The following is a 12,877-nucleotide window of genomic DNA, read 5'->3' as shown; positions in this document are numbered from 1 at the left end:
TGGTTTCTCTCCCCTTTTCTCAAGGCAAGAGCATTATTTCACAGTTCAGGAGTGATTTAGGTCACTTGAACTAGCTCTGGATGGGGCTGACATTCAGTCAGTTATAATTTTTTCCTGCAACTATTAACCTGAGCCTTATTAAGTCATGTTGGGGGTTAGTGGGGGGTATAAATATGAGTCAAGTTTATTGGTAAACAAGAACTTGGTCTTAATTCAAGAATAATTTAATTTGGACTTTAAAAAAACTTTAAAAAAATTGAAATCACGTTTTATTCATATTTTGTTTTGACGTTGACAGTGCATATAGGACTTTTTAATTTCATTTCAGAATATATATTTCCAGTGCATAAAAAAAGTATTGCAGTGATTCAAATCCAAGCTAATAATTCAGTGATTCAAACGTGCATTGAATTCAAATCCATTCAGACCCATCATTAGCTCTTTACATCATTTGTTATATTTCGCCATCTTGTGTAAAAAGGTGGTACTGCATCTTTCTTGTTTTGTTCCTTACGTCATCTTCAAAACATTAGTAAGAATGAAAAAAAAAAAAAAACGAAAACAAAAGTATTAAAACAACGAGGAAAAAGTACAATCCCTTCTTTCTGCTACTACTACATCCGTGGTCTATTTGACACCTACAGTTTACACCCGAATAATGACCAAGAAATGTTAATGCCCAATGAGTTAAAAATAAATGTTCATCAGTAAGTTAATAAATTAATAAATATAAAGACCCAACATGACTAACCATATACATACATCCAGACAGCTAAGCCACGACCATTTCTGATTATTTTACTTGTTTATATATAAATATAAATAAACACACACACATTTTCTGAAATTTAAGTGAGAGAAGGTGTACATTTCTACTTAGAGGACATTTTCATGTAGTGTGTATAGGCTAATATTTGTTTGGAAGAGAGGCATGAATGAATTAATGATGTCTAAAGTAAGTAGGGCATGTTAGTAGGGCATGTTATAATGATGAATGTGTGTAAAGTGTGTTCATAGGACAGCGGAGCAGGAAGAAAGTGTGAGCGAGTGGAGCTCAAACCATCTCATATATCATTACAATACACAGTCCCAGCACTCATCTCCCACATCTATGGGTGCTCTATCCCTTCAGTACACATACACACTTGCTTAGGAAACAATGTTATGAGTTGAAAACAAACCATTAGAATATGGGCAAACTTAAAGGAACAGTGCACCTAAAAATAAAAATTCTGTCATCATTTACTCAGTTTCCTCATGTTGTTCCAAATTAATTTCTTTCTTCTTGAGGATACTGAGTAAATGATGACAGAATTTAAATTTTTGGGTGCATTATTTGTTTAACAAAGTGTTCCACCCCATGACAGCAAATAAATACTTAGCATTTTTATTAAGTTATTATTATTATTATTATACATGATTAAAATATTGTCATGTATATTAAGCAGATATAGAAAGAAAATACGACACATTGTTTTTAAAAATGTATTCATTTCTTAAATCACATCACAAAATACTCAGAACATCACTAAAATACTTTGGCAATTAACAATAATAGTATTACACATCTCCATATCTATATTATTTATTTGTGCTTTTGGAACTGTTATAATCTTATTCCTAGCAAAAAATGTCTACAAGAAATAACAGATCAGTTCAATCGTACAAACATCTTTAAACAAATATATTTTAAGGTTTTCTTTGGGTGCAAAACGAATCTCCATGTCAACTATAACTCTGAGTTTGTGCACTTGGAATGGAAGCATTTAAAAAAAAAAAACATCTGTAACCACTATTATCAGCTGAAAGTAAACATTACAACATTAACATTGTTTTTTAGATGTTAAACATGTTAAACATTAACACTTTCTTTCAAAATGATATAACATTAAAATGCACAGATAAAAAAGTTCTACCCACAACAACATACTACCTTAAATATCTATAAATGTCTTTCATATGTTTAAAGAGCTTGTGCAATATGACAGTAATCGCATATTACTACCAGTATCAATAATAAAGTTACTTTATAGCTTCACTGAAAGTTGATTCTAACTATACAGTGAGGAAATATCATATACTTTATATAACAGCAATATCATCAAGTTTTAATGAAACAGTTAGTCACCAACTGTGCTCTGCTGGTTACTGATGATTAAAATAAACTGTGACCATAGGGAGGCATCTGAGTGGTTTAGTATGCTAAAGAGCAATATATTATTGATAGATGATTTTTTTGTTAGCTGGGTAATTATTTAGCTAGTTGTAATATGCTTGAGAGGAATATATTATTGCTAGACGAGGATTTAGTTAGCTGGTAAACCCCCCCCCCCCCCCCCCCCCCCACAAAACATACATGAACGTGGCAAGTAATTATTCCTTGGAGCCACAAATAAAGCTTTTTTGTATGATGTGCATGTTTTAAATTTGTTGAATAGCTTGTGTACGTTGACACAGTTGAGGTGTCTTTATACGATGCAAGACCAGTCACTGGGGGTCCGTCCATACTGCAAAACAACAAAGATGTTACAAAGATGAAAACAAAATGACACAATATTATTGTTCTGTTTGTCCATTGTGGTTTGGGATGGAAAGGTGGAGGTAAAATAGTTTTTCTTCTTGTTGAGGAGTTGTCAGAATACAGTTCTTCTATTGTAAACCCCATATAACAAGTAAAAAAAAATGAAATGACCAAAAGAAAGGTCCTAATTCTTCTCCTTTTCATCACATGAGGGCGCAATAACCCAATTTTTAGCCCCCCACCCCTGTTCCCTTCACCACATAAATTACCAAAAATCTCTCTAATCTTACCTAAACAAGTGTTTCACCATGACAGCAAATAAAATAATTTTATTAAATGTTATTAATATTATATACATTAAATATTAAAAGGTATATTAAGCAGAATGAATGAATGAATAAACTCAAAACTAACTACAAACTAACCCAAACTACAGGAAAAGACAAAACTTTCCATGGCAGTAAAAAATATAAATTCCTGAAAACAATTCTATCATTATGAATGTATTTGTTTGTCATTTAAAGGGATACTCCACCCCAAAATGAAAATTTTCTCATCAATCACTTACCCCCCTCTCGTTCCAAACCCGTGAAAGCATTGTTCGTCTTCAGAACACAATTTAAGATATTTTGGATGAAAACTGGGAGGCCTGTGACTGTCCCGTAGACTGCCAAGTAAGTTACACTGTCAAGGTCCAGAAAAGTATGAAAGACATCGTCAGAATAGTCCATCTGCCATCAGTGATTCAACCGTAACGTTATGAAGCTACGAGAATACTTTCTGTAAGCTAAGAAAACAAAAATAACGCATCCTTGTGGCGTGGCTGATATAGAAGAGCATATGCAGCATACGGTGATATAGAGAGACACAGAGGAGACTGTCGACAAAGGAATTGTTGAATAAAGTCGTTATTTTTGTTTTTCTTCGATTACAAAAAGTATTCCTGTCACTTCATAACATTATGGTTGAACCACTGATGGCAGATGGACTATTCTGACAATGCTTTTTATACTTTCCTGGACCTTGACACTGTAATTTATTTGGCAGTCTATGGGACAGTCACAGGCCTCCCAGTTTTCATCCAAAATATCTTAAATTGCGTTCCGAGGATGAACTAAGCTTTTGCGGGTTTGGAACGAGAGGGGGGGTAAGTGATTAATGACAAAATTTTTATTTTGGGGTGGAGTATCCCTTTAATGTAATGCTGGATAACATCTAGTATATTTGGCTTTATTTATTTTTGTTCAATGATGTCGCTATAAGCTGTGTTAACGAAAACGTTATCAACCAGCTCAAGAGGAGTTTTACTTAAATTGTTTTGACAGCATAACAGCATATTTATTATGCTCTAAACACTGTTTCAAATAACACTAACATACATTATATTAATAGGGCTATAAAATATGTTATGCAGTGTGTCGTGTGTTTGGTGTCTTACCTGAATATCTGTGAGCTCTTTTAGCAGTCTGGAGGCAAGTGGAGGTAAGTTTCCTTCACATGGAATATGTAGATTCTTTAAAGCAAAAGACTAGTATTAGTATTAGTAAAAAAAACGTTGTTGAAAGGATGTTGAAAATTTGTTAAGCTCCAAAAAAATTGCCCCAAGATGTTGACCCAGAGGCAGATATCGGTTGATTCGCTAGTATGTTTTGATACTGAACCAGTGTGCGGTGCTCTAACCATCCAAAACAGACTAAACTCACCTCTCCCTGATACAAGATCCTGCCAACCGGACTCACAACACAAGCGGTTCCAGAACCAAACATCTCCCTTACTCGGTTTTCCTCCAGAGCCTGCCCCAGGTCAGCCATGGTCAAATAACGCTCGGATACTTTGAACTCACCCTGTTAGATAAAATGAAACTTTGAACCAAACACTCTCAGAATAAATGTGTAGAAAGGTCATTGGGGCAGTACCCTTTTAAAAGCAACAACTTTTAATCATATTTACCCCTAAAAGGTTCAAAGTAGTACCTTAAAGGGATAGTTTATCCAAAAATTAAAATTCTGTTGTAATTTACTCATTTCATTCCATACCTTTATGACTCTTTTTCTTCTGTGGAACACAAAAAATGTATGATATTTTGAAGAATGTTGGTAACTCGACAGTGTCGGTTCCCACTGACTTCCACTGTATGGATAAAAAAAGTCAACGGGAACTGAAGATGTCTAGTTATGAACATTCTTCAAAATATCTTCTTTTGTGTTCCCTGAAAGAAAGAGAGTCATACAGGTTTTGGAACAAACGGTGAAAGTGACTAGCTGTTGTACTCAGAAAGATAATTTTTTGCACTTTTTTCCTGACAATATGTTTTAGACAGGTTTTACCCATTTGCGTGCAAGTTCTAGGATGCTTTGTCGTGTAACACCCGGCAAAATAATACCATCCAGAGGTGGTGTTGCAAGCTCCTCCTCTGGAAAGAAAAAAAAAAACAGGTTTTTCATCTTAAACTCTTTTTTTTTTTCAAATACCTTTTCTGTCTCTAATGAAGAAATTACAAAATTTTCTTTTTGACCACTAGAGGTCTGTAGTAGGAAAGCTTATGTCCGTCATGAAATAAAATATAAATAAGGTAACTTGTGTGACTTAATATCTCACAATTGTGACTTTTTTTCTTGTAATTAAGAATTATTAGATATAAACTTGAAACTGCAAGATATAAACTTGTAATTGTGTGATAGAAACTTGCACTTCAGAATAATGGGGGAAAAAAAGACAGACTTTTCCAAAGTTTCAGTAAAGTTTGAGTTTTAACAAACAATTCAGAGTTTATATCTTACAATTCACAGAAAACCCCAATTACCTTTTTTTATTCTTTGGCAGAAATGAGCTTCCATGAGAATCTAAATCATTGATTGTAGCCTTTTGAAGGTCCTGCAAATTTACTTTGACCTCCATAAACTTCCACTGACTTCCACATAATCTGTATTTTCTGTTAAAGTAAATATACATAACTAAAATACTTTATCTATCAAAACAGAGTGAAAGAGTATCTTTTTACAAATGTAAACAGCAATCACCTCCTTTCTCATTGACCCAGTAGAGGAAAAGGTTCATGGTGCCGACCTCTGTGATCTGATGGTCGTCCCCGTACAGCCACAGAACCTGCTGACAGCCGTAATCCACTGCCTCATACTGGGCATAGATAGATGCACCATAGTTTTAAAAAAATAGAGGTTTCACACAGTGAACCATCTTCACAATCAAAGATCTTAGTCCTGAAAAACTTCAAATATTGTCTTGTGTCATTATCAATCCTTCCGAAATTGACTGCTTTGCTGAGACACTGCTTATAATTCTGCAATCATGTGAGAAGTTTTAAGCAAGATTGCACAGATTAGCACTCACAAATCCGAAAATTTTACTGAGGCTTTGGTATAAAACCAAGCTTGCACACATTTGGATCAAGGCTAAGAATGTGGCAATAAGCTTGCAACAATGCTCCTCATTCATTCACGGTTTTGTAGTAAACTATTTAAATCTCTCTCATTCATTCACTCACCCTCCCATCTTGCAGTCTCCTGTCCCTCCTCTCCAAGCTCTGATGTATTTGGAATCGGCCCACAGAGACACTGGTTTAGCACCCGTGCTAAAGTATGAGCCCACAGGACTAAGGATGACAAAAAGCAATGCCTTCCTGGGCTTCTTGACACCAAGGGTGGGCTGCTCACACAGGCATATGTAAAGAAAACACAACATGTTTATGTATGAAAAAGTATTATTATGATTTTTTTTATCTGTAGCTCTCATGGATTTACATCTACAATGTTTCCATGGAGTTATAGTTTATATTTTACATCATAATATTAGAATGCTAATTTATTCTATTGGCAATTAAAATATTAAAATCATTATATGTCATTAATAATTGTTTTTAATTATTATTATTATTAATTTCATTATATTTTTTGAATATTAATTTATTATTATTATTATGTGTTATTTAATGTTTAAATTGTTTATTATATTTATTTCTAATATGCATAAAATATATGTTATCTATAATAAATGTGTATATATATATATATAATATTGTCAGGTCAAGTAAAAACCTGACCTACAAGCCAGAAATTAAGGAATGAATGAATGAATGAATGAATGAATGAATGAATGGGCAAACTTAAACAAGTGTTCCACTATGAAATAATAATAAATAACAAATAATAAGAAGAATAAGATAAATACATGCAAAAAAAATAAAATAAAAAAATTGAATGAATGTTTGATTAATTCTTTTAATGTATGTGTTTTTGTTTGTTTGTGTTGTGTTGGGTAAAATTTTATGTTTGGAAAATTTTAATTTGGATAGACAAAATGAGATTACTGTGAGAATGAATGTTTGTGTAGCTCTAACCTCTGTGCCCAGGAAGGTGGGACGGATGTACAAACTGGCAGAGTCTGAGTGAGGAACCCAATCCTGATCCACCTCCACCAACTTCCTGATGCACTCCAATAACTCTGCACAATCAAAACTTCAGAGAAAATGAGAAACAGATGTGCTGTTTTGTGTCTGTATCTACATTAAATACTCAGTGTGGATACAGTAAAGAGGGGAGAAACTTCTTACAGGCAGACAGGCCCTGTGGGCAGACTTCAGCATCCGCTTCATGTTTATCATGGGTCTGAAGAGACGCACTTTGTTATCTGGCCCCCGGTACGCCTTCATACCCTCAAAAAGCTGCACACAGTACGTATTTACATTTAAACATAAATAAATGCCATGTATTAACTATGGAAGTCAAATCATTTTATATAATGCCTAGCCACACAGATGAAACTCCAGATGGCGAGGACAGACCTGTACAGCGTAATGCAGGGCAGAACAGCCTGGATGCACGGACAGGTTCCCAAAAGGCTGGATGTGCGGCTTCTGCCAGCCTTCCTCAAGACTCCACTCAATGGTCAGCATGTGGTCAGTAAAGATTGTCCCAAACACCAGGCCATTCAGGTCAGGTTTTGGCTTATGGGTCTGAGCTAACTGTATCACTGTGTCTGTGGCCTAAACAGAACACAGCCAAAAATACTCAGCATCAGATGACATAATACACCAGCCAAAACTTTTTACAGTCACAGAATTTAGTTCTATGGATCTCTCTGCCTGACAGAAATGCACTCAAACTCTGAGATTAGACACTCTCACAGATTACATGTTCCTTCAGCAACCCTCTGTAATCCCAGATTATGGAGGAAAGGTGAGCACCACACTGGCCTCAGCGTTTATTAGCAAACCCCGATAGCACACATACATCTCAGAGACATCTATTTGAAGTGCGTGTTTACATCTGGAAGACGTATTTTTTGGAGTGTTTGCTCATCGGCAATAATACACGTCAAATAGACATTTAGAAAATGTCTTTAGGATGTTTATGATTAAGAATGCATGTAAAACTGACATCTTTAAGACCCTTATAAGATGTTGGTACACAGCAGATGCTTTCCAGATGAAGCCATCTTTGACAGACATCTTGCAGACGTACGTGTGCAATCAGGGAAAGGTTTGTTTAACTGCAGCACAGGCAGAGACCTTCAGGAAAATAAACCTTGAGTAATAAATAAAAAAATCAAACATAAATTTAAATCTAAATTTAAATTTATATTTTATACATATTAAACATATATTTTCTGCATATATATATACACACACATATATACACACACACACAAACAACTAATTTAATGTTATCTATCTATTGTACTTATTTATTTATTTAAAATAAATGGAACCATATGCAAATATGTAAATATGCAAAGATATAATATTTTTAAGTGTCTCTAAAGTGTTCCAAAATGCTGTTTTGTCCTGCTGGTCATCAGCATATCTGTCTTCATTCATGGATTGTCAATTAAAAAATAATATCAGATCTTTGAGACACTGTTTATGTTGCTACATTTTCAGGTGCTGACACATAAAGCAGCACGTATCTGAGGACCGTGCTGTCTGACACCTTAGTTTACGAGTGCTTGGTGTGTACCTGACTATAAATATGCTAGATCCAATTGAACAACTGTCTGTATTCTCTGCTGAGTCTCGGCAGCAATCACGTTGGCAGATTTACAGTGGCGGTCAACAGGAGTACTATTATTGTTGTTGATGATGATGGTGTTTTCAGTTCTTTAGTTAGTATGCTAATTGGTACTCTTACAAAGTATAAAGAATGATCGGACACAGTGCTTTCTTAGAAAGCTATAATTTTGTTGAGGTTTCACTGTAACGAGAGCTGTTTTGTGGCTATCACCAAGTCACTGCCACGTGTAACCTCATATAGTCCCTTCAAGAAGCTTAAATGTGATTATCCTCATCAATAGACAAACAATACTCTGCATGCTGCCATGATGAACCCAAAAATAAACACCTCTGCAAAAAGCCTTATTGTAGCAGCAGCTCATATGTTTCTGCCCTTTGATCTGAGACTTTATGAATAAGGGATTAGAAAGTATGTTGGATGTCCACTGGTGTTAAAATGATCAGATTGGTGCTTTAAAAAATTATTTTTTCAATGATTTTTGTGTTCCACTTGCAAAACTGGTGATGGAAATAATATAAAATTAAGAAAATCTTTCAATGATTTTTTGAGCATTTTTTTTTTCCGAAGGTACACAAAAATGGGGGATGCAAAAAGCATTAAAAAATTTTTTTCCTCCCATCAATTTGTTTCTTCTGTTCAAGAAACACAAAAAAGAGAAATTTTGCAGAATGTACTTGTCGCTCTTTCAGATGCAATTACAGTGAATGAGGGACTGGAACAAGAATGTAAATATATCAGCATCATACAAATGTGCCATATTTAAAATAGCAATGCTTAATTTTAATGAATGAATCATTTTTTTTAGCTAAATCATTTCAGTGAATCAGTTGATGTGATTAAATGATGTGTTTAAATACAACTCACTGAATTTCAGTCTGTTCCTCACACAGAGCTATCATATGACTTTTAACATAATGCACAAGTCATATGGACTACGTTAAGGATATTTAATTGTGCTTGTGTGTCCTTTTCGAAGCATGAATGCTCCAATGTCCATTCATTGTAATGCAAGAAAAAAAAAGCCCAACATATTCCTTAAAATGTCTTTTTTTATGTTCTGAAAAAAGTCATATGGGTTTAGAAGAACAACATAATTGTGAGTTAAATGTTACTTTTTGAGTGTTCTTTACTAAATACTGTTTTAATACTAGATCTTTCCCTCATGCATATACTATAAATGCTCTAATTTTGAAAGCAGCCACCAATCTGAGGCATGTTTGCAGATATTTGACTATAATACTATGTTTACTTTATGGCAATGGTGTGATTTAGCCTGTGTTGAAAAGAACACCTGAGTCAGAGAAAGGTAGAGAGAGACAGAGAGCATGCCCAAAGCCAAGCCAAGCTTGATTGACAGGGCTTACAGTGATCTGAGAGACTGGATTCTCTTTTACTCAGCACGGGACCTCTTGGAAGAGCTAGGACCTTTCTGCTAACTGACAGAAAGAGGGGTCCAAGGTCACATATTGGAGTCATGGAGGTCAAAATATGCTAAAGAAAAAGGAGTCTACCTTGAGTCGACTCAAGACATTAAGACTCAACTAGGACTATATAGCCACTCAAAATGCATTAGTTATGCTATGAATTTTGGAAACAGTGTGTGGACACTGAGACAACCATAAGAAAAGTGGATTTATTGAAGAAATAATCAAGTTTTGACTGAGGAGGAGTTTCTAATTGTCTGTGTATCGATCAAACATCAGAATGATGCCACTGGACATTTCACTAAAGGCAAGTGCTGTTTATAACACTATATATATATATATATATATATATATATATATATATATATATATATATTTGTATTATGTGTATATAATATGCTAATATGCCTTACCTTAAAGCTAGAAGCATTGCCAGCCACATCATTATTCTCAAGTATCTAAAAGGGAACAAAAATACAACATTTAATATAATGGGCATCAGCATATTTTTAAGTTGGATTATACAATCAGATCACATAATTTCCTTTTTGATACATTTCTGAAGTTCTCTGGCATTTTAAGTACCTTAAGTGAAGGAATGTTACTCACTGATTTAATATTCATTACTGCTGCTCTAAAAGAATAAGCAATGCTGACCTTACATTTTTATGCTCTTAACAATGTCTTCCCTTACAAAATATCTAGAATATCACTTAATTCTTAGGCTAAATTGAGTCCTCTTCATGTATTATTAAATTCAGTAGCTCAGATGGGAACAGATGAATTTTAAGTATAGACTGTCAAAATATAGCTCTCATTAAAAATCCAAGAATCTAGTCAAAAACATACATACTTGAGTGAAAGTAAAACCCTTTAGAAACAAACTGAAGAAATCAAGATGCAAAAAAATTAAATAAAATAAAAAAATAAATAAAAATGTCTTGACTGTCTACGGAAGACACCAACCCCCGTCCTGAAACTGAAACCTTTATTTTTAGGTTAGCTGTTTATAGAGTGATCACCCACCAAGTGTAAGTGTTCAGTAACAGCTATAATTATAACATATTTCTTAAGGTCAAAGACGGTGAACAATAAGACGTTTCCCTTTAAAGGCATAAACCTTGAGCATAGTTTTGTCTAAATACAATTCACACTGAGTCTGACTCATTTGCTACAGAACATTAGCTGTGAGCATCACAGGTTTGTAATCTTGGTGGACAAAAAAAACATTCAAGTCATGATGACCTGTGAAAAATATACTTTGTACTTTGGAGGTCTAAATGAAGAAGAAGAAGATTATTTTGCCTTAGAAATGTAACTTGAGCAAGAGCGCAAGCATTCAGTTTCAATAACACTCAAGTGAAGTGCAAATTATCTAAAATAACATAAGTATATGTCAAACTTATAATTATGACCTTTTTACTTTGGAGGTCTAAATGAAACTGTAAGGAGCAAAAATGCAATTACTGTAATTTCCAATTGCCATAGACCCCAGCTCCAGTGAAACCCCCTAAAAAATTACATCTTAATAAGTATAGCAAAGAAGTACATTACACCCCGATGAACTCACCCACTTATTAGACATCATCACGTTCAGTCATGAAATGAACTTGAAGTGGCTTGAAGTATGAAATGATATGTGAGTGAGCTGGTTTTTAGTGACCAATCAGCTAGGTTGAATTAAAGGCACACCTCCGTGTAGTGACCTTCATTAAACTTGCAATGTTTACAGCAGTTTACACTTCGAGGTCACAGTGAATTAGAAGTGTAACCTCACAGCACACTCACTGTGTGCTCATACTATGGGCACAATGTGATGTCACAGTGAGCTAAATGTGTAAACTCACTGTGAGTTCATCATGTGAGATTTCTGTGTTAAACTCTAATTACATTATTTTAGTGTGAATTCACTGTAGTGCTGGGAGATATACCAGTTCAAACCGGGTTGAATTATGCATTTCAATTATGCAACTGGAACTTTATTTTATTGACCAAAAAAAAAAAAAAAAAAAAAAATCTGACAGGGGACTTTGCCTCCCTATTTCATTAGTCTAGTGACGTATGTGTATCAGTAACCTACAAGTGATGTCCGTAACTACAACTAACTACATGGCCATCTCTTAGAGATAATATACACGTTATATAACATACGACATATTTCCAATTTAACACAATATATCGTCTACGTTGTTGTCCATTTCAAAACAATACAGAATAATGCGTTCAGAAATGTGAAAACCAATGCACCACAACAACAACAGAGATGTTTCGTTAATCTCCGTCTTAACGCATACACGACCACCGAGCGCGCACGTGCCGACATACGCGGTTTTATGAAATAATACGACAGGGTTTGACTACATTCATCAGACACCCAAAGGTTGAAAGCATAGATTTATGTAAGGTATAGTTCAAACGCTATGAATGCTATGCGCGCGCCTTTACCTCTTGAGATGATGGTGCGCTCGTGGCTGATGCAACGCTCGCCATGATGAAATGTGCGCCGTCTGTAAACCTCTTACAGATTACACCATATCAAAGCCAATGTGCTAAAACAAACAAAGCATGTTTGAAAGTGTGCTATGACGGAAATGCACGTTTTGTGCAATCATTATTGATTGTGTAAATGAAAAAAAAAAACGAAAAAAAAAAACCCGGGTACTTTAGAAATTATGGGATGGATATCATATTGGTACTTGGCATTGATGTTAATTTATTTAAATATCAGTTTAAAATATATTTAAAAATATAAGGCACAGGATAAGGTGCAGGGCTAAAGCACCCTGATAGCGGGCTCTTTTTAAATCTTTTCTCCCAAGACACTAAACACTTTTCTCCCAACGCAACAAACACCACCACAGCTATATTCTATCTCTTTGTTTTTATGCATAGCATTTGCATACAGG

General features: G+C 34.6%; 1 protein-coding gene across 2 annotated transcripts; it reads right to left on the bottom strand.

Annotated features, from left to right (window-relative positions):
* Positions 1 to 2,408: 2,408 nt before the first annotated feature.
* On the bottom strand, positions 2,409 to 12,543 carry bcat1 (branched chain amino-acid transaminase 1, cytosolic). Of its 2 annotated transcripts, none has more exons than XM_042722045.1 (11): positions 12,417 to 12,543; positions 10,385 to 10,429; positions 7,320 to 7,520; positions 7,089 to 7,199; positions 6,876 to 6,995; positions 6,023 to 6,184; positions 5,542 to 5,683; positions 4,849 to 4,934; positions 4,225 to 4,365; positions 3,960 to 4,034; positions 2,409 to 2,507 (listed from the first exon to the last, which is right to left on the bottom strand). In XM_042722045.1, exons 1-11 carry the CDS (start codon positions 12,459 to 12,461, stop codon positions 2,469 to 2,471), a joined length of 1,167 nt encoding a protein of 388 aa, XP_042577979.1. In that variant the 5' UTR covers positions 12,462 to 12,543; the 3' UTR covers positions 2,409 to 2,468. The 2 variants fall into 2 exon arrangements, with proteins under 2 accessions (XP_042577979.1, XP_042577980.1); XM_042722046.1 differs by lacking the exon at positions 12,417 to 12,543 and adding an exon at positions 11,542 to 11,653.
* Positions 12,544 to 12,877: the final 334 nt, after the last annotated feature.

Source organism: Cyprinus carpio, chromosome B4 (assembly GCF_018340385.1).
Source record: "Cyprinus carpio isolate SPL01 chromosome B4, ASM1834038v1, whole genome shotgun sequence".
In the NCBI taxonomy this organism is placed as follows: Eukaryota; Metazoa; Chordata; class Actinopteri; order Cypriniformes; family Cyprinidae; genus Cyprinus; species Cyprinus carpio.
The sequence above is the reverse complement of the archived record's forward strand: the minus strand, read 5'-3'. Positions and strand labels throughout refer to the sequence as shown.